The 23,360-nt window shown below is 45.4% G+C and overlaps 1 protein-coding gene across 5 annotated transcripts in view; it reads right to left on the minus strand.

Annotated features, from left to right (window-relative positions):
* MYPN (myopalladin) overlaps positions 1 to 23,360 on the minus strand; it is a 2,601,563-nt gene that overhangs the window by 1,825,061 nt on the left and 753,142 nt on the right. For all 5 annotated transcript variants that reach the window (XM_085603535.1, XM_085603537.1, XM_085603533.1 and 2 more), the window contains one exon: positions 13,789 to 13,930. In XM_085603535.1, the coding sequence (XP_085459661.1) occupies positions 13,789 to 13,930 (142 nt within the window). The remainder of the gene's footprint in view (positions 1 to 13,788; positions 13,931 to 23,360) is intronic.

The raw sequence follows: 23,360 nt of genomic DNA on the forward strand, positions 1-23,360 counted from the left end.
TAAAAAATTTCTATATTATCGTATACTGTTGCCACGAACATTATGAACAATTGCATCCTTTGCTGATTTTTGAGTTTCTTTCTACGTGTACCTTTTACAGCTAAGAGATTTTTATTAAGTTGAATGTTTGTTTAAGAAAACCTATCATCCGGGTTAACCGTAGGGCCGTGCGGGTACTTCCTCCTGTTTAGCAGGTTCCTGATACTAGGTCAGTTACCTTTTGTCAATTCCTGGGAACTCCTGGGGATTGATAATCGCTACTCAGAACGAAGTGCGTCAAGGACGTCACGGACGGTTTTTAGAGGATGGCGTTCTCTAAGCTGTTGGAAGTAGAAAGGATGTCGGCGCAAAGATCAATTTTGCATAAGATTGTACGAACGAAATGTTTTTTGTTTCAGGTATTTCTACTGTTTTTGACTGTTTCTATGCTATTGGTGGGTGGAGTGTATTTTGGAATACAGTCGTTATTGCCTTCCATTTCACCTGCCTTTTCTCCTAAACTAGGTTCCATTACTACTGTTTCTCCACATTCCTTTCACCCTCTGCCCCAACATGAACAGGTTAGGCGTGCAGAATTCATGAATAACTCCTTCGTTCAACTCCTACATCAGCATCAGTTGGTGATGAATACTACCAACTGTTGGGTGTGTGGGTTAATGCCACATACCTCGGATAGAGGTATTCCGTATTTGGTTCTGCCTTATAGTTCCCAGGGGTCAGCTCGAGCATTCCAAACTATGTTCCGTAGTGCACTAGATTCCTACCCCAGTCGAGAGCCACGTTCTGCAAACTTTGGTCCTGGTCCGTACCACAAGCCTTTGGCGATAGCGATTGCTGACCTAGATAGAGATATTTTTGATGTATCGCTTATCCCAGATGAAGAGATACAAGCATATAAAGATTTCAGTGAGGTTGAGTATAGTATGTCAGTGGGTGATAGACAGCTCAAGAGCTCGTCTCCAATATGGATCGTACCCCACCTCGGTAATTTCTGCTTGAAAGGTCTTGGTCGAAATCCGAGAGCTCAGCTTGGTGAGAGTGCTTGTACTGACACGTACGTTCTCCCGATGCTCTCTTCCCCTGTTTTCCTGACTGCCAAGGGTACCTATTTCGTATGTTATGAGCGTGCATATACATGGTTGCCCCGTGACTTCTCGGGAACCTGTTATATTGCGAATCTTTTGCCACCGACTTTTACGGTTGCCTCAGACTATCACAAAACTAGAGTTGTGAGAGGCGTTGTTAGCAAAGAAGACACTGCGGGTCAAGAAGCAGGAGATTTCTTTAAGGGTTTCTTGCCATTTTGGGGACCTATGGTTAATAGTAGGAACCTGAGACAGTTGACCCGTGTGGTAGAATTGACTGCTAACATAACTGCGAGTGCTCTTGGTAATTTAACAGCGGAACTTCAGGCGGATAGACTTATGATGTTGCAGAACCGTATGGTTCTAGACGTTGTTCTTGCAGACAGAGGTGGTGTGTGCAAAGTGATTCATTCGAGCTGTTGCATTTTCATTCCTGACAACGCTCCAACCGTTTACCAAGCCATCTCGAAGTTGCATAAGATCTCCGAGTCCATACACGTGGACGAGGGTAATTGGACGCTCCTAGGATGGTTTTGGGGCCTGATATCAACCTGGGGTTGGAAGATTCTGATGATCGTAGGGGTTGTTGTAACGTTTCTGTTCACGTGTTGTCTTTGCGTGCAGTGTGGTCCGGCCTTATGTGGCTTCTGTGCTACAACGTGTATAAGACGGCCATCAGTTACCAAAGAGACGTTGATGAATAGAATGATGTTCCAGCAGCAACTGAACGATTTGATGAATATCGAAATCGATTCTGATCTCGACTAGTGCTTGCCTACATGAGGGCAAAAGGAGCGTCTGAGGTTCCGTGGGAATCGGACCGACATTTTGGGTATGTTCGAATATGGACGAGTTTGGTATCTACGAACCGCAAATGACGAGTTTAGTGGGTGTACGCGTTTTCGCTGCGCTACTATGTACGGTTCGTCTCATTCCTGGGCATGTCCATCTGAACCCTTGGGTTCCATTTTAGATACGGCGTCCATTTTGTCTCTTGCCCTCAAGTAGCCAGCGAACGGACACTGTCCGCTTCGTGACCCTGGGATTCCCAAGCTTTCGTGGAGGACACATGTTCCTTTGAAGGTGTTTTTATGATGAGGGGGATGACACGGCAAGGGCAGATGGCTCCGCTCGAGGCTCATCTTACCGTGCCAGTTTATTGTTTCAGTCGTGCATACATTAGGCACGAGTTCTTTGATCCTGCAATCAAGTTCCCGATATTGCTCTCTACACTGTTTTCTAAACTGTTGTGCATCCTTTGCATCTGTTTCTGTCCCTTCCTCTAATTCGTTACGGTCAGAATGGAATGTGCTTAACGTGGGGATAATGTGTTTTTACAGTTGGGAACCGGCAATGCTGCTGTAATTATGTTTCGGGTTTCTGAAAACATGAATGCGACCTTTCTGAAGTTTATTGTGGGAACTGAGTTGTAACCTTTGTTCGCCATGCTGATCAATGACGAAAATGTGTATAAAAGGAGCGATCCACTTGTGCAATTTGAAGCAGTCTCTCAGAACCTACACGCTGTGTACTTCTTGCGATTTCTGTATCCCTGCAGTAAATAAATGCTGATCTTTGACGCCGCAGGAAGTGTCCCGTGTCTCTGTGTTTTGTACGCCGGAACAGGTAACCCACGAAGGTTTCAGGTGTTGTCCCCTGGCACCGCTGGGCATTAGAATAGCCCAGTCCTTCAGCCTACGCGAAGCGACAGAAAGCGTCTATCCTCTGCCTACAGGAAACCCACCTTAATTCAACCGAAGTGGGCAAACTGCGAGTAAAATGGCGCGGACTTATCTGCGCCACGACCTACTCCTCGTTTGCCCGGGGGGCACTGATATGGATCCGCCCAGGAACCCCATTCCGGGAACTTAGACAGGTGGTGGATGACGAAGGCAGATTCGCCCTACTGGAGGGACTCTTAGATGGGAGGGCTATCCTCTTGGGAAGTGTATACGCCCCGAATGTCGATCAGGATAAATTCTGGGACCGACTCACAAACTCTCTGGCCCAATTCACACATGTACCCTGGATACTAGGCGGGGACTACAACTGTATCCTGGATCCGAGACTGGACCGATCGCACCCCCCACTCCCGCACTCCCCCACCTACAGACAAACTGAACGATTACAGCATTGGTCGCACACTGGTCACTCACAGACGCATGGAGACTGCACCACCCCCAGGCCCGCATTTACTCTTTCCACTCCATCCCACACAACTTGCGAGTCTGGGTTGACCGATTCTTATGCACCGCAACGCTTCTCCCGCAAATATGCCACTCGGATTATCTGGACAGAGTCGTTTCAGACCACGATGCACACCTTCTCAGCCTCCAGTGGAGACCCCCGCACCCCCCTGTCCCCACATGGCGATTATCACGGGACTGCCTCACAGACCAGGTTTTCACACACGAAAACCAACGCAGCATTCAAGATTACTTTACTCATAATACGGGGACCGCATCGTCAACCCTGGTCGAGTGGGACGGCTTCAAGGTGGTAGCCCGCGGGGAATGTGTTCAACAGAGAGTCGGGGTGAGACATACCTTAGAGCAAGCCCTAGAGAAGGCGGAACAGCGACTGGCCACGGCCACTAAGGCCGCAGACCAGTCGGTAGCGACGGCGACCCAAGTCGCCCAAGCCAAATCAGAATATCAAGCGGCGTGCATGGACCTTCGGCGTCACAATTTTCAGACTTATGCAACCCGAATGCACAAGGACCGTGATAAAACGGGCACACTCTTGGCATGGCTCGCTAAACAAGATACTGAAGTCCGGCCCATCACCGCAATTATAAATCCCCAGGGCACCCTGGAGCAATCCCAGGATGAGATCCTCCAGGCATTCTATCAACATTACACTGTCCCCTCATCTCTTGATCCAGGGACCGTCGACCACTTCCTAGACCCTCTCCCCCTCCCCCAGATCTCTGCTGAGGACAAGAAGGGGTTGGACGCAAAGATACAAACCACTGAGATTACAAGCGCTGTACGAGCACTGGCCCGTGGTAAGGCCCCAGGCCTTGACGGGTTTCCACTCGAATACTACGCCACCTTTGCCCCTCAGTTGACTCCTCGCTTATCAGCAGTGCTGGACTCGGCACTCAGAATCGGCGAACTACCCAGCTCCATGAGAGCGTCGGTGATTGTGACATTCCCGAAACCCGACCGGGACCCCCAACTCCTAGCCTCCTATCGCCCCATCACACTACTTACGGCCGACTGCAAAATCCTGGGGAAAATCTTAGCGGATAGATACTCACAAATTATACGCCCGTTGGTACATCCTGACCAATGTGGTTTTGTCCCGGGGAGAAATACTTCTCACAATATCCAGCGCCTCTTTCACATCCAGGACCAGCTTGGCGATCGATTCCCTCGGGCGGCGTGTCTAATCTTGGACCTTGAGAAGGCGTTTGACACCCTAACATGGCAGTTCCTCTTTGCCGTCCTCGGACGGGCGGGACTTGGACCCCCCGCTCATAGACTACACTCGCCTGCTCTACACCAACCTTACATCCCGGGTCCGCCTTGGTCGCTACATCTCCCCGGAATTCGGAATACACAGGGGCACACGACAAGGGTGCCCCCTCTCGCCCTTATTATTCGTGCTCGCGGTGGAGCCCTTGGCTATCCGGCTCCGCCGGGACGGGCAAGCCTGGGGTATTCCACTAGCGGACGTCACGCACTGCGTATCCATGTACGCAGACGACCTCCTCATATACATACAAGATGTGACAGCGGATCTCACCATGCTCGAGACCGCCCTGATGGAGTTTACAGAGGCCTCGGGCTTGAAAGTGAACTGGGACAAGTCGATGGTGTACCCCCTCCATCCAGGCGCCTCCTCCCAGGATGTCTGGATCGGTGACCGGAAAATACATTGGGCGGCAGAGGGCCCCCGATACCTCGGGATTCGTTTATACCATTCCCCAGCCGACATCTATGAGGGTAACCATCGTAGGGCACTCGCAGGGATACGATCCTCCATTAGGTTCTGGCGGAGCCTCCCGTTGGCCCCGATTGGTCGGGTAGCCCTTGCAAAGATGATACTGGTCCTGCGGCTTTTATATTACTTCACCAATCTCCCAGTAATCCCACCCCGCTCCTTTTTCAAAGACTTAGACACACTCCTCAGTTCTCTAATATGGGGTAAGGGGTGGCACAGGATCGCGCTAGCAAAGCTAAAACTACCCACGACACAGGGGGGGCTCGGCGCGCCATCATTCAAAGCCTACTTCCTGGCATCGCAGCTCCAGTGGCTTTCATATTGGACGGCAGACAGATACACACTCGAAACATGTACTGCCACGGGTCGTATGCCCATACCAGAGCTGCGTCGCCTACTCATACCGGGATCCCGCCCCGCGAGAACCTACCCCCTACAAGTAGACATTGCCCGGAACTGCGTTCAGCGTATACATCGCATGGCACCAAAATGTCCCCCATACACACCATTACTACCGCTAGTCGGCTGGTCCAGACATGCGGGTTTTTTCACACCTGCCATGCTTCGGGAATGGACGTCTAGAGACATTGCCGAGGCAGAAACACTGCTTGAAGAGGGACAGCTCCGGTCGTACCAGCAGCTTATGGACGACTATGACCTGCCCCCAGGCCAGTTCTTGCTTCACCGCCAACTTCTCAGCCACTACCGACCATACTCCGACCTCACATTGGGGGAACCTCCCACACACCCAGTTCTCCACACAATATTACGAATGGGACCGGGTCGCCATCTTACCACATGGTTGTACAAATCGATTAGGGAACTGACACCCCCACTACTAGGATCCCTACGGGCCCTCTGGGAGAAGGAAGCAGGACGACCATTTCATGACATGTGACTCCGCTGATTTTTCTGGCGGAGTCTCTGGGGGCTAAAGTGATGGCCTATGCTGATGATACCCAGCTGCTGTTCACTTGGAACAAGGAAGACGACTCGGTGGCTAGACCTCATCAGTGTCTGTCCTCTGTCTTTCAGTGGTTGGCTAATGCACAGCTGAAATGCAATGAGGCAAAGTCGGAGGTCCTGTTGTTCGGCTCTTTTTCTGCTGAGTTTAGAGCAAGTCTCTGGCCCTCGGGCTTTCCATGTCCCCCAGTGATTAATGGGGCCGTAAAAAATCTCGGCGCCTGGTTTGACGAGAACTTGAACTTTGCATCGCATGTAAAAAAACTAGCCGGCACATGTTTTGGGTTGCTGAGGAGTCTGAAGAAGTTTCTTCCCTTGCTGCCATACAGTGACAGAGAGACGGTGGTGCGTGCACTGATTCTCTCCCGCCTGGATTACGCGAATGCACTCCTGGTGGGCAGCCCGGGCTACCTTGTAAAGAAATTGCAGGTGGTCCAAAATTCGGCTGCCAGACTTCTAGGGGGGCCGTCTCCCAGGCATAGTGCTCGGGCACAGCTTCGGTTACTTCATTGGCTTCCCGTGGAATCACGACTTAAATTAAAAATGCTGTCTATCGTGCAACAGGCCCTTTATAGTTTAGGCCCCTTGTATTTGCAGGACAGATTCTCCTTTTACATTCCTAGGAGACAGCTGAGGTCGTCCTCTTTGCTGTTGATGCAGGTCCCCAAATTTAAGCGTCAACGGTTGGGGGGCAACTCGTTTGCCCGTAGAGCCTGCCTTGCCTGGAATTCACTTCCTCTGACGGCTATCTGTGATCCTCGTCTGTTTAGGAAGTCCCTGAAGACTCTGCTGTTTTAGTGGACGTCTGTGTTTTTAGGCCGCCTTTCTGTTGTTAGCGCCGGGACACTTCCGAGTAGCTGTGCGCTGAATAAATTAAAATAACATAACATAACATAACATGATAGCGAGTGGGAAAGAGCGATAGAATTCCCCAAAAAAGTATCCAGGAACGCCCGGTTTAAGAACATACAGTTTCACATCCTGCATAGGGCCTACCTAACCCCAGCGCGCCTTCAACGCTTCTACCCCGACACGACCTTCCTCTGTCCTCATTGTCAAGCGGGGGATGCAGCCTTTTCCCACATGTTCTGGACCTGCCCGGGCATTCAGAACTATTGGTCATCTATCCACTCGACGCTCAGAGATCTCAACGGGCTGACCCACTTGACTACTGGGAGGGTTGCGCGCTGGGCATACTCGGCCGGAGGAAACGACACAAAATATCAATGCGCTTTGTTTTCCTAGCCCACCTGCTGGCCAAACGCTGTATAGCCATGCACTGGCGGTCCCCATCGGGTCCTCCGATTACGGCATGGGTGGGGGCGGTTCTTAAATGAGCGGCAGCTGAGGAGGATGCAATACGTGAGGAAGAAGCCAAAGGTATCCGCAAAGTCCCAATCTCCCTAGAATGGGTGCTTCTATTGCACCAATTCAGACAATCCCAGACCCCGGAGGTCCCGGTCACCGTCATACATACCCCCGACACCGCACAGCCTCACGCTGTACAGGCTCCCAGGGCAGGGGATCCCCCCCCATGACTCTCCGCACCACTCCTAGACCCGTCGGGTCTGTCCTCGCCCGTCTGACATAATAAACGGCCCCCCACACCAACCCGTGCACCCACCCCCTCCTAGGCGAGTGGTAGCTGCACTATCGAGTAGGCAATAACGGACTCACAGCATACGCCTGGCCCAAACACTAAGAACCCCATGGCACCTCCCAGTTTAGTTCTCCTCCCAGTTTTTTCTTACTGGCAAAGACCTGCTACAACACAGGCCGCATCCACACTGAATAAGACGCAAACGTACTCTCTATATTGATGATGGTCTACTCTGCTCCTTATGTATCACAGTCATCTATACGGAACATGATGTATGTACGCTTATATTAACAAATGCCAATAAAAAGAATTTTCAAAAAAAAAATAGATAATATTGTTTCATCTGTTGTGGATATTGTACAGGATGATATGTCTGTTTTATACCATGGCCAGAATCAATTGCGTTCTATAATGCAGTTTGCATGGACTTTGCAAACATTGAAGGCTGGGAAAGTTCCCTGGGACTAAATGAATGCATCATCTTTATTCCTGTCGTTTAATCTGACTGCAAAACAACAATTCATGTCCATGAAAGATGCAACATACTCATTATTGCATATTGAAAAGTTGGAACCTTTACCGTTCTCTGTGGCTAAATCGAACTCAAGTGTGTGGCTTATCCATGGTTTAATCACCGTGCCGTTTCCATTGTTTAAGTTCAGTTCATGTATGAAACATTATGCCCTAGGCAGATATGAACCATTGGGTACTGCTTTCCTGCATGAAGTTTGGTCACTCCCATTTACATACAGGTGTATGAGAGAGGGTAAAGAAGTTTAATTAAAAGGAGAAGAATGCACTTCCACACCTGATCACTCAGTAGTCTGTAGGCACATCCAATTGCATGGCGCCTGCAATGTTCAGGCACCAAATTTAGCTTGCATTCTGAAGGTAAATCCTGTGTCAGCAATTACACCCACTTTTACATTATTAGCTAACGGTAGCTATTTGCTTTTAAATAATGAGGCATGCTGCGGGATGCTTGTGGGGATTCCGTACATTGCAACTGTCTCACAACAAGTAGTCTGCTGTAAAAATGTCATTTTCCCTCCCCCGCATGCGAGACTGGATATATCCATCTGGCCTTCCATCCCAAACTTGAAAACAAAGTTCAACAAGATGAGCAGAATAAGGGCTCTATTGTCTCAAAAAGAAGTCGCTCTGACTTCCTCCTGTGAAACATTCGTCCTTCACGTGGCAAACACCCGCACCGAGGTGCATGCGCTTTTAAATACTGATCTCCCCCTTCATTTAGGTGCTCTGATTCATACTATATTCAATGCCTCGTCAACAACTGGCTTGGTGCATTTTTTCAAAGTTGTGGGCTCCAGCCTCGTGACCTCCTTCCAAACAATATGTGGTGTGATACCGGCATTTTTTCATTCTATTTTTTCCAGCGTCTTTAGCGGTCTACCATTGATTCGCGCCCTCACTGCTGGTGTGCTCCTGTTGGTTTGTTTGCTTCGCAATGGCTGCACGGTCTATATCACACGACAACCCACCGCGGCTGTTTCAGCTGCGCGACCGGATGCTTGAATACTATGGAACATTACGGCTGGCCACTTTAAGCGTGGCCTATGGATTATCCTTTCGGTTCTTTTACTTTTCTTGCGTGCAACCTGTTTTCTATTGCCTAGATTGTCCATTCGAATGGGCTCTGGATTTGTGCCTCTCGAACACGGTGTCTCCTGCCCCGGATTATGATCGACTAAGGAGTCCCTTGGTGGCTCATGAGTTGGACTGTTCTGGCATCGGGATTATGGCCTGTGGAGCGGCACATGGAGTCCTAGGGAATTGGGATATATATACGGCAGCATATGACTTCTTGGTGAGAAGTTATCTTGAAGAACACGCAAGTTGTCCTCTGATTGTGCTAGAGGCTCCAGTTTTTGAAAAACATGTATGCTCATTTACTTTGCTTGACTGGATGGCGGACTCTTTTACTGAACATTATAATGACTTCCTCTTGGAGGCAGTTGCTACTTATTGTGCTTACACGTTGATGGATTGACTTGGGAGTTGTCAATCTTCCAAACATCCAACCCCAATTTTTTTTATTTTTTTCCTTTTTAACTCCACACTAGGCTCTGTCACGCCTTTGCGAGATGTTATATTTTTTTTACTTTTTCCAACAAGTTTTTCGAACTATCACTACCAATTATATGGATTGGCAATACATGAACTTGGTTCTGTCTGAATCGAACTTGAACTCTGCATTCCTACAGTGCTTCCCTATTTTGTTTGTGGTCCGTTCAAGGGAGGGTGTAGTGGAGACGGAGTTCTATGTGCACACATTGCTATGTTAACATAAGCGCTTTAGCTGTAAGACGCCATCTTGCCACTTTGCTGCTTTTGCACACGACACTGCAGGTAGCTGTTATTACAAGAAAAACTGCTTGCTTGCTTTTTCTTCACATGAGAACGGTCTGTTGTTCACATCCCTAGATGTGCACCACGACCTTAGTCTGAACACTGTGTGCAGAAGCCATCAAGGTCAAATAACAATGTATGCTTTTGAATTCAGGTTGATCGGCCCACGCTCAAGCCATAACATGCACACAGCTGCAAATATCTGAAACTCGGGTGCCTTTAATATTGCATTTGCATGCATGATTCAGGCACTTGGAGAAACCCTTTTCCATACACAGAGCAGAGCTGATCCTGTGATGTGATTCACCTAAGCTGATATTTATGGTATGGGGTTCCCCATTCAAGCCTAGAGACCTTCTATTAGTTTAATAAAACTAGCTTACTAGTGAAGGGAGGGTGGTTGTATTCCAATATCATTTGTAATATAATTTCTCCCTTCATTTTCTATGGTATTGTAACAATGCTGATGGTTTTTTTTTTATCATTTGTCTGCTTATGTTAGCCAAAGTACTGCACCTTAGGGCACGTAGTTAAAAATAAACATTTTAAACTTTACCGTGTCTCTGATTACTCTTGTTGTGGACTGATATGAGAATAATAACGAAAAGGTGTTTCTGATTCCCACCATTCCTGAGAGTACTCTAAGTCGCTTGTTCTGGGTTGTCTAATCATTGGTAGCTTCGAGATGATACGGAGAACGAATGAGACACTGATGCTAGTCGGATAGGGGTTCTGGGTACTGAGGTGAGTTTTTGGTACACCACAATTCACTGAGGTCCTGGTTTCCTGTGCATAGTTCTGTGCATGAGCAAAATCCCTGCACCAGAACTACTACTACTGAACCGTTAAATAAGAACCAAACCATTGTTGGGCACTATGTCGGGTAGTTCCTATAAACCTATATAGGATCTGCGAGTTTAGACAACAAACTATGGGATTGGTGTCCAGACTGATTCCAGACACCCCAAAAGGATATGTTAGTCTGTAGATCAGCTTGCTCAGAGTGCCACTACAAGCCCCACAACCTTACCAAGGAGTAAATAGTTTCTGGCAACCATCAAACATGATAACCCTGATGCCTCAGGGATCGTGGAAACAGTACAGTACTTTTCGCTCAGTCACTCATGCTCACTTTGTCTCAGAAAGATACACAGAATAAAGGATGGGGACCTTTTCAATAAGCATTTATTGAACCTGTGTCATTCTAGTACAAAATAAGTGTGCTGCAACAGCCATGACGCTACCCAATTGAATCCTTCATTGATGTGATGCCGGAACCAGATACGGGTCTGTTTTAAGATTACGGCTCTACATCATTAGTGTGCTTGCGTATTACTCTCGCCAAACAGCTCCTCACTGAAGAATTACTGTTTCAATATCCTTTTGAAATACTGGAATGCAGAAATAAATCTTCTAATACAGCTTTTGGGTCTTTTTAATGGTCAATCACACTGGAATTGAACACTTATACCGAGGAGTTTTACTTCTTGGATGCCCTGAAGAAGCCCGGATACAGGCTAAACTTGTTGGCTGTGTTGGCAACCCAACAAAACATTTGAAATAAAGGATCTAACATATAAAGCCAACCTCTCGTCTCATTTGTGCATATTTGGCAATTCTGCCTATTTTACTTCACATGTTGTTCATGTTGCCTCTCAGAGCTTTCTGTCTAGTGGTTACTAATGTATTGTTAGCAGGTGCTGTCAATATTGAACAGTGATAAAAAAAAATGTTAGTAGCTTGTGATGATTTTCGTTGAGCCGAAGTAGCTCTTATTATTGGAAAAGTTGGAAACTCATAGACTAGGCTGCACATTGAACTAATGCTGATTTTACAGTGTTTCCCACTTTGAACTATTGGTAAGACTTCCATAGCTCATGCATAAACCGGACACCCACCCCACCCATGATCCCATGGTAGCATACACCAAAGAGTTTTTCAGGTTACTGTTACAGTGCTACAATTCCACATTCTCCAATTCACCCAAGTGAGAATATTGCACATCTTGTGAGATGAAGATCTGATGACGTACTTTGGACTAAAATCTGCAGAGCCTTCTCCTAAGAAGAAACGAGCCCTGGCTCTTGCCAATTCCTGAACTCATCCTCCCTGGTGCTGGAGAACACTCAGTTGAACTTGAGACACAGTCATGGATGACATTTATGTCCACTGGCTCCTGCTGAATCTCAGAAGTTTTGGTTCAAGAATGTTACTGAATTATATTTTCTTTGTCAATACCTTATGCAAAAATGTGTACTATTTAATATTTAATACTGATTTGCCAGTAAAACGCGCACTGTGTAAATGTGTTTTGAACGCTGTTTTCCCAATCGTAAATGTCACTGTGCAAAGTCAAGCCTTTAGTGACATATTCATATACTGCAATAAATATAACAACAGCAGGCAAGATCTAACAGATGTCAGGGCCGGCTTTAGGGCGGTGCGACCGGTGCCACCGCACCGGGTGCTGACTCTTCAAGGGGGCGCTGCTCTTGGAAGTATTTTATAGCTTTAAAAGCACCTGCTGCTGCATTGCTAGCCTCAGCAATTCTCATACAGCAATAAAAATGTCACGATAACTACGGTGATTCATGTTCTTCCTGGAGAGAGAAGGAGTTTTGTCTAGTGGAAGTTTTAACTCATTTTATGGTAGCACAGAGGGTTTATATGCCTGCTACCAAGAATGTGTACCATTCAGATCAGAAAGTGCATATATTTTAAATCAGTCAGTGCTTTTGACAGAGAGACCCTTTTGTTACTGGCAGTGTAGATGTTAAAATCCTAACATGGAACAGTGAGCTAATAACTATCAAAGAGCTGCATGCAAACTGCAAGGTATAGATTAGAGCAATTATAATTTTTCCTCTGTCTTTCATTATTCTAATGTTTCAAAAAGGGTTCATTTTGGTAAGAATACAAAATCTCTATTATTAAATGTAACCCCAAACCATGGGGTTATGTTTTCAATTATGAGTCTGTGCTTCTCCAGACCAAGCACTCTTAAACTAAAATGTCTACCATTATGGATGACATGTGACTCCTCCACCTTGTAGTCTTCTGGCTTATGTAACATTTCCTATACACTGATTTACACACCTATGATTGATTGTCTCTGTGTAGTGTGTGTGTGTGTGATGTAAAGTGCTCTGACACCCTACACTGGTATAGGAGGTGCCATACAACTAATTAAATACATGTGAGAGAGTGATTATGGAGACTTGAGGGGGCACTGTGAAAGGGTGGTAGTGAGGGAGTCTGTGGGGGGCGCCAACAAACATTGTCGCCTAGGGCGCCACCAGTGCTAAAGCCGGCCCTGACTGATGTAGGCAACAGGTGGGACAAACTGATTTATTGGCAGGGCAAGTAGATTTCAATAGAGTTTTGTTCCATTTACACGTAGCTTTTTAAACAATGTGACAACCATGTTGCATACTGTTTGTATGCACTAACAAAGGTACAGTAGAATTTGTTTCTGATTTCCTGTCTTCATTGTAAATATGTCTAGTATTTTAGACATCATTGCAAATTCAGATGTCTAATTTCTCTGGATTAACCATGGCAGAATAAGGCGTTGTTTACTTCGGGAAACGCAGTGCCTGGCTATGGACATAGTTACTCTAATTAGAATGCAAATATTTATTTTGTGATACATATAACAATATACCAAAATAAATCTTTGCTTACTGAAACATTTATTCATTTTTAAATTCATACGTATATTTACTTTGTCGATGCAAAACTGGCATTCCAAAGTAGACATGTATTGTTAAATAAATGCAGGATTAAAATAGCATTGGTTCATAACAATGAGAAAATACTTACTTTTCTGTAAAATTCGAAACTCAGGCGAATCTTCAATTAATGAGCCTTCCCTGTACCATTCCACTTTCGGAGAAGGAGCTCCCTTTACTCGGCATTCAAAAACAATTAGCTGTCCCTCTGACGCCAACAAATCCTGGAGTGTCTACAAGAAAACACATTATTTAATAAGAAACACATCACACATTTTTTGGTAACACAATAATGTTTGGTTTTCAGTGCTATTGGCTACGTTTTCAAGAGTTTAACATTGTACCTAAAACGAGTACACTTTGCGTGGGCTGCGTTTTTTAAAAGTTAGTACTTTTTAAGGATATGTTGTAGTTTCACAGAAATTATGTTGTTAAGCAGCTTTTACCATTTTCTTGATGCCTCGATCCGCAACTTGAACATATCATTCACCTACACCTGTTGCAGCTACTATCATACAACAGGTTCTTCGTTCATTAGATACAGCTGATATCGAAAACTTTTTTTTGGCTCAAAAGAATGTATTTTATTTTTTCAAAGTACGACAAAACGAGAGAAAACATTCAGATCTAAAATCAAAGTACATAGAGTGCAGGTACGTTGTACGTAATAAGCAGTCACGAACACAGCACTCAGATATATGTACAACAGTAAGTGGCTATGGAGCAATCCAGGGTGTTAAGAAAATCACAATGCGTCACAGTTGTTTAATGTGTGGCACATTGAAACAAATATAAATGAGCAAGAAATACAATAGGCTGTTCTAATTATCAAAAGGCACGGCGAATTGTGCCAGATCTAAGAGTATGAGTGGTTGGTGCATGGGGAGTTCTACGGTATCTATTTTACGTTAACTTTCAAGGCGGTTTCATCTTTCTGATAAATGAATCTAACATGTCCCAGATCGGTTACCGGGCGCTCTCGATGGAGATCGTTGATTGGACTTGTTATCAGCTCTTCTGGAAAATGTGAGTCATTCTCACCAAGTGGAATACGTCTCAGTAGGTTTTTACAGCAGAGCAGTAGAAAAGAATGCGAGTTAAGTTTCCTATGTATGCATTACAACTCCAACATGTAGGATTTTCTCTTGGTTTCAGATTATGTAGATGTTGGGGTGTCCAAAAGGTTATATGTAGTAGGATAACTTGATTTGCACCAAGGAAAGGGTGATTGTGCGTTTAAATGGATATTGCAATATGAATTTCCAGTTTAGTGCCTGGTTTGTTTCCTGGCATTCACTTTCCCATTTTTGTTGTGCGGTATGTACAATCTTTGTTGAATTGCCTGTAGAAATCTATAGGTTTCGGAAACCACGTGGTCAATCTTGTTTTAGTCTTGCACGAACTGAGTTATGAAAGAATCTCTACCCATAACTGGGAGTTCCTTCAGACAAAATCTTATTGTTATGAACTTGTAAAATGTAATGTTCTTTAATGCAAACGCTTCTTGTAGTTTAGCAAAAGTTAAAGGGTTCTTGGTTCATCCTGCTTATATAATTAGTACGATGCCTTATAAGAACTTTTCAGGCAGGTATAGGGTTTTGCCATCATTTAATTCTAGAATTCTGCCATTTGGTTGTCATGTTAGAGTCTCATAATTTAATGTCTAGAAGACAGTACATTCTTAATATGGATTGTTTAGTATTCTACGAAATACATTTAGAAAGCAGGGGATTTGGATAGGATTTGGAGAGATATGTAATTGGCAGCGGAAGCTCCTCCATTATGGCGGAGGAGTGTCACTCCCCCTGCCAGCACAGATGCAAAACTTGTAAAATAAAATGATAATAACACAGGTATATTATCATTTTATTTTACTTAATATGGCTGATTCTAGGGGGCAGGGCCATTGTGATGACAGAATAGGAAGAGTGGTGGGCCCTGCGGCTCAGTGCGCATGTGAGTTTGGCCGGACGTCCTAGGATGGCCAAACCGACATGTCTACTGAGATGTCCCCAACCTGAGCTGCGTTGCCAGGCTGGAGACAGCAAGCACAGACTCCAAGTCCCAATGGGAGAGCAAATCCAGGGCACTCAGGCCAATCCTGGCGTTCTCTCATGCTGCCAGCAGCATGAGAGCAATGTCTGGATTGGCCGTAGGGTTGTCTGGGAGCCTCAGCCTGTGCTGCAGAGGAGCAGAGCAGTGGTGATGTGGTGATATAGCGGGCAAAAGACACATTCTTTTTTTTTTTCTTGCTCTGTTGTCTTCTTCCGCCCCCCCCAACCCCCCACCACCCGCAATGCCCTGCCCCGCTTCTTTCCCCTGACACCAGCTGCTCCTGGTATTTGAATTACCAAAGTTGAATGCAGACTTTTCAATATCAACCATAGTGGCAATAGTCCTCCTTTTGACTCAGCCATTTGGTGCCGTGTTTAAAAATTGAAAATGCATTAGATTTTGCCTATGCTCTCCCACCCTGTGATACACAAAGAGAATAGCCTCAAGTGCAAATGAGGCAGTATAAAGAAGGAGAAAACCAACTGAGAAATGGCATGTGCCCATGTTGTGACAAACTGGTACGGCCCGGGGATCTCACCTTTGTGAACCTAACAGTGACTAATGTTAACTGTTCAGTGGCGCTGCACGGAAAAATGCAAATGTTCTCTGCATGTCACTGACTCTGACCTGTGACCTGTACTTGACATACCTTATCTGAAAGCTGGAAAACGGATAACAAGGAAGAACACACTGAGGAAGATTTGAACGCGGATTGTAAAGATTTAATTGAACTAATTTTCAGCCCGGCACCGGGTGAAAAAAAACGGATACGTGAAAGCACACCAGCGCGCTGTATTTTTAAAAGGAAAGAATATTCATTTCATTAAACTACTAATTAATCAGCCAGTGTGAAATGTCACATTACCTTTCCGAACTGTTGATAAATCTCTGTAGTAACCTTTGCAACAAAACAGAAAGAAGGCAGTCCTCTTTGGCCCTGTGGATGGAAATGTGGCGCAGCAGCCAGACCTACTGACTTGAGAGCTGGAGATCCTGGTTCGAGTCTAGGCAGCACATCCTGTGATTCAGTACAAATGACTTAATCTCTATGGGTGATAAAGTGCACAATATAAAGCAGCTAACTTAATTTAAAGTATCAGGAAAGCAGAAACTTTATGAAAAAATGGTTCCACCAAGGCAGTTGTTAACAGCTATGGGAGACTGATAAGAGAAGCAGACCAGAAACAAGCATTGGCAAATGCAGGAAAATATGCTAGAGCCAATAGAAATGAAGGAAAAGTAAGTGGGAACACAGGAACCAATGAAAAGCTGAGAAACCAAAGGGTGGGATATATATCCCTTATAAGCTTATATTAAAACAATAGATTTCGCAAGCACTAAGCAGACAAAGCCTAAAAAGGACGGCTGTTTGTTAGGCTTTAAAATTTGCGAAGTTAACACCCCCTAAATCATTTGGTAGCCTTAGCTTCATTCAGAAAATTCTGGAACATTTGTTTTGCTAGAGAGACTTGTTTAAAATTGTCTCTAATTTATGTACGAAGACTTCAGACGGAGCTTATTTTACCATATGTATAAAGATAGTTGCAATAGGGATTATTATCATCCTTAACATTTCAATCTTCCCCACCACAATATAATTTTGAGGACCAACTATCCGGTACATTTCAGATTGTTTTGATTGATAATGCCTCAATGTATCTAATGGTATCAATAAGGTAGTTTGTGAATTCTATGCCTAAATATTTTATGTGATTGTGTTGTCAGGCCAGACCCGAGTTATCAAATATTTCATTAGTTCACAGATTGATTAATAGTTTACCTTCAGATTTATCTCTATTGAGAGTAGTCATAAATGGAGGAGAAGTCTTCAATTGTGCTTATTAGAGATTGAATTGATCGGGTAGTATCCTCAGTGACAATTAAGATATTGTCTGCATTTATTTTTACCGTCAGGTCCTTAAACTTAATGCCTGTGACCTTCCCATTAGTTCTAATGTTGTGTAATAGCGGTTTCAGGGCTAGAAGGAATACATTTGGGGAGAGCCGGTATCCCTGTCTGGTTCCTTGGTTTCGATGGATGGAGTAAAATAAGAAACCTCAAACTCTGGCCTTGGGTTCAGAATATAATGCCATCATCATTTTGAGGAAGTACTGACCCAGTTTAACTTTTTGAAGAACTGCCTTAAGATAAAGTCAAGTTACCTCTGTTTGGCATTGCTTGTGATAGCCATAGTAGGAGTGGAAGTATCTTGAATTTTATTGACCACACGGCATAGGATCCTAATCTTGTCATGAGAGAGATGGCTTATTAAACAGTTGACTTGGGATGTATTTATTAATTTAGATGTAAATTGATGTAATCTGTTCACTAGTATTGTTGTATATATTTTGCCATCAATATTTAGCAAAGATATCGGTCTATAATTTTTGGGTAGGATGACTGTTAATATTGCTTCTACACGTGTGCCACTTACTGAACCTGACTCTGCAAACTATGCAAAAGTTTATATCAAGGAGTTTGTAGGAAGGTGGAATCTGACTAATGGTTGCCCCCAACCTTTTGCCTGGTATTTGAGTGGTTTTTGACTAGTCTGGCTGGGATCCTGCTATCCAGGAACCCAGCCTATCTGCTTTCTCCTTAAAACTGATGTGAGTACCCTAGGTACAAACCAATTGGATACTGAGGATACCCTGGCAGTCCCTTGTACATGGTACCCTAGGTACCCAGGGCATGGGTCCCTCAGTAGGCCTACCAGGGCTGCAGCACTTATTGTGCAACCCTGGGACAGCCATACAAACTGACACCACCAGACCACTACTGTAGTCTGGGTAAGGTGGTGCTAGCACCCCTTACAGGGATATAGGTACCCTATATCCCACCCCATTACAACACATATACTCTCATAGGTCACCCCTATAGCAGGCCTTGCTAATCCTACAAGGCAGGGTGCTGAGGTATGTGTGAGGGGGGACCCCTACCTGAGTAGGGCCTCTCTGCAACCTTCGTAAAATCATTGCTGGGTTGTTTGTAGTGTAGCCATACCATATACTCTTAACCACATTATAAGTCTATCGCGATAGCGTGATAACTTGAGAATGGCTACACAGAACCATATTGTGTTTGGTGTCAAACAGTAGGAATCCTACCCCCAGTCCAGCCATGGGCATGAGGGCACGATTCCCCCCTGCTAGAGGGGCGATATGGGAAAAGCGGCAGAATTTAGACACCAATTTAAAAGTGCACACGTAGTACAAAATGGCTACTACCCGCCACCCACACGACTCTGGCTGGCTGTTGCTGGGGAAAATCCCAGCCTCGCCAGCTGGACAATAGGACTCCTGTGGCAGGGAGGTGCTAGCACCTCCCCAGAAAGGGTATGTGGATTGGAACTGGGTGGGTGCACCATATGTTGCCTTTCAGAGTTGCACGTAGGCTGCTACAGCGCCTACATTCTGCATACACCGCCTGGAACCGGTTCAGGGGCATCCTGCCCATCGCCCAGGCGGGAAACACACAAAGGCGAGTGGGTGAAGCCACCCTTTCCCGCCTCAGCTCTCATTGGTAGGCTCTGATCTGGACCCTCCCCTAATCTTGGGGATAAAGGTGAATACTGTGTCCCGAGAGCCTCAGATTAATCTTGGACTTCACAGACTTGACCTTCAACGAGCTGCTGCCCAGCTGATTGAAGAAATCTCCCTTGGGGTAAAGGAGTTACCCCCCTGCTTGGCAGGCACCTGAAAAACTGCAAGTGACCCGGTTGAAACTTCGCTGCTCCTATGGACTTTGTCAACTCCCAGCAACCTTGAGGTGGATTTGCTAAGCATCCCAGAGGCCAGTGAGTGTGCACAGCAAGTCTGAGCACCGTGGACTGCGTGGGTGCCGAGATTCCTAATACCCCAGGACACCAACCACCTCTTGCATAGCACACGAACCTGACCAGTGGGGAAGTTGTGCTTTGGCCCATTTTTGAGCCAACTACCAAGCAGCAATTGTACCAAAGATCAGCACCCTAGCCCCCTCCGGTGGCCCGTGGGCTCCCTTTTACGCACTCCAATTTGCTGCCTTCCGCGGTCCCTTGTCTCTCAACTTGTAGGCCCTAGCCGAGGACAATCTCAGCTTCCAAGAGTTCCTCTAGTTGCTCCAGGCCTGCTCTACAATCTCTCCAAAGGAGACTTCTTACAAACCTCGTGGGTCTGCACCAGTAGCTGATTTGTTCATCTTGGGTGGGTTGCAGTTGCCAAGGCTTAGTGGATCCAATCCGGACACTAACACCGCAGCAACCCTCATCCAATGTGGGACAGTTGCTCTCCAGAAGCTGGCCTTCCTTGAAGCCTCCCGGAGCCCGTGGCTGCAGATCCAAGCTACACCTCTTTCCACTTGAAGCACCCGACATTGAAGGGCTCTTTCCTTTGAGCTCCCTGGTCACTGTGCCGTGACCCAGACTCTGTCCCCTCTGCTTTCAGGTTCTTCTCTACAAGATCTACAACTTCAATCTTCACGGCATCATCAACGCTTTTGGCTAGCAGCAGTTTTGTACATTTTCCCATTGAAAATCAGCCCGCGACCCGACATCGAAAACGACCTATGCACCCGGCTTCCCTGGGGCAGGTAACAGTGGTACCTCGGTACTCCCGTGGTAGTGGGCTCCTCAAAAGCTTAACTCTAAGTTTTTAACTTTGAACTCCTGCTAGAAGTGTCTTTAATCTGTTTAAATCAAACCGCGACATTCTCCATAGGCTTTAATCGAGATCCGGATAGCAGCTATTTCCACTGCACGCGCCTCCCGTGGGTCCCCTTCCTCATAACCTGGGGTGGATTCTTAAGGGGCCAGCGATCCTAAATGCCCTAGGCATTGTCTGTAGAATTGTCGTGGTTCTAATACCACTTTTTTAATATATGGTTTGGTCCCCCCCTGGGGTCCTATGATTCCAGTGCTATTTATTGTATCTATCAATGCTTGTTTGAATTGTAACTTTGCCTCAGCCTCATAAAGAGACTTGTGGGATTCTGTCTAGAATAAATACATATATTTTATATGTATATACCTGTGTGGACTACTCTTTCATTTGGTCATTCAAGAGGTTATCTATGGTAAAACAATAAGCTTAACACTCCTTCAAGACTTAGCCTGAAGGCTGCTCTCCACAGCTACCACTAGGATAGCTTTCTTTAAAGGTTGTCTTAAACCTATCATCAATAAGAGTCGAATTGGACTGGTGCAAGGTGTCCCCTATAACTAGGAGACAGCATATGCCAGGCCAACTTCTCACAGAGTTGATTAAGAGATTCTCAAAAGTCTTATAAAACTGTGTTGAAAACCAATCTCGGCCAGGTGCTTTACCCAGTTTTAGTTTCTTAACAGTTTCTAAAATCTCTTCTTTTGTCTTGACTATACTCCGATATTTTTCATTGAGGAGAGGAAGATCTAGCTTGTATAGGTAACATTCACATTCACATTCATACTGTTAATAAAGTTTCCTGGGGGTTGTTTGTGTGCTGCCATTATTATCTTTAAGTGGGGGGATGGCGTATCACTTTTGTTTGAATTTCAAATATGAGGCAAGCATTATTCCGCTTTGTTTACTTTGCAGAGAATGCTGCTCTTTTGTTTGTTAATCCAAATGCCTACTCTTTTACTTAGAAATCTGTTATATTTAGATTTTCTGTTTATGAGTGAGATTAATAACAAGGTAACCGTTGAATTTATTATGTTGAGATATTCGTTTTTTGTAATCTTCTTTTCCAGATTTTGAGGTTCGAGTTGATATCTTTAAGTACCTCTCATCCGGGTATAAGGGAAAAATCTAAGCTGGAATTATCAATAAGGTAATTGCCAATAGCATATTAAGGGCCAGATTTACGACCATTTGGATTTGCGACTCGCAAATTGCGAATAATAGCAGGTCACAATTTGCGAGACGCAATTCCAAATGTACAACAGTGTCAGACACACTGTTAGCCATTCCCAATGGGGTAGCAAAATGCGAGGCTAATCAATATTCATGAGACACTCGCATTTTTCGACCCCTTTGAGAATGGCTGGCTCTCCCAGGGATGGTGGCCTGCTGGGCTCAGTAGACCACATGTCTGGGACTGCTTTTAATTAAACAGCTTTTTAGGTCTCGCCTGACCCAGCGCATGCGCTGGTCTGGCGAGACTTATTGAGAGGGCTCCAAAAAGTGCAACCAGGCCAGCCTAGAGCTACAGTGCATGTGCGCGGGCGCGCGCGCTGCGCTTTACCACGCTTTACCGCGATTACTTTCACTTTCGCAGCCGCGCGGCCGCTTTGATGTGTGATCGTGATCGCGATCACTTTCACTTTCGCGGCCGCTTTGCATAGCCAATAGGTCTCGCTTTTGGGACCTTATAAGTATTTAGTTATGCAACTGTTGCATGGCTAAACACTTATAAGGTCCCAAAGGCGAGACCTATTGGCTATGCCAATGCTTGGTTTGTTTGCATCTTAGTTTTCCTTCACAGTCTGTACTTGCCCTCTTTCCTTGCCATCTTGTTGTTGTACTTCGCAATGTTACAGGGTTTCCACCTCGTCGTTAATGAAAGCCTGTTTCTCGAGAAGAAGAGGGTGCAGGGCATTATGAAGTTATTTATTCTTTAGTTTGACGTCATCGGCTTCACCAAGTACGTGGGGACTAGCAAGCGTAATTCATTTTAACTGTACTTGCTTTTCACATTTTTCACGTGTAAGTTGTTGTCCGCTTTATTTTCTCCTCCTAAAAGGTTTATTTTTCCGCAAGTAGCAAAACAAAGCAGGCACATCTCTTTAAAATTCAAGTCGAGCAGCATGCATTTGTTTGGCAGCATCTGGTCCTAGGTGCAGGCATGAACCACTTCTGTTTTTAAAGTATCATCCTTCTGCCGTGCTTGACGAGCTTCACCGTAACAGTACTGAAAGCGCAAGGACATAAGGGGAACGGATGTCTGGTTGCTGTGCAGGTCTAGAGAAAAAGCAACAGGCGAATTACCAGACAAGAATATGATGGCAGGAAACTCTATGTGAAATCTGAGCACAATTAAATGCACCTTAATTATGACTGATAATGAAACACTGAACATGTGAGATTCTGGAAACCTGGGAGTTTGTTTTACTATCTTTAAATAAAGGTCTTAATGGCCATAATTCCCAAATGTAACACTTGCTCCTCAGTAGCTACACTTGCTCCTCAGTAGCTCCCCAGTATCATTCTCGAAAGAGAGGTTGGTCAAGGTCTTGGTGTCTGTATGTTTATAGTCATATTAGATTTTCCATTGAGAGCACATTTTTAGGTAGAGTCTACCAGAGAGCGCAAGCTGTCTGGTTGCAAAGGAACTATTCTGGGTTTACCAGTTAATTAAAGCGCTTACATCCCTCCCATTGCTTACCATCGGTTGGCTTTATTATCACTCTAATTTGCTTACTTATTATACAATGGCTCTCCTTGTTTACCTCATGTTTGTCCGTCCCCTGCAGCATAGCCTCTTTACCATTCTGTTGACTGACTGTCTTGTGCCCTTCCACTGCTCACTTTTCGGGTGCTACTGCTTTCTTTTTGGTTAACCCTCCATCAGAGTAAATGTGTTTTCCAGCCTCTGTGTGTTTCGCTCCTTCTTCCCTGCCAAATACCCAATGCCCTTGCTCTGTTTTTGCT

This window comes from Triturus cristatus, chromosome 1_2, assembly GCF_964204655.1.
Source record: "Triturus cristatus chromosome 1_2, aTriCri1.1, whole genome shotgun sequence".
Classification (NCBI taxonomy): Eukaryota; Metazoa; Chordata; class Amphibia; order Caudata; family Salamandridae; genus Triturus; species Triturus cristatus.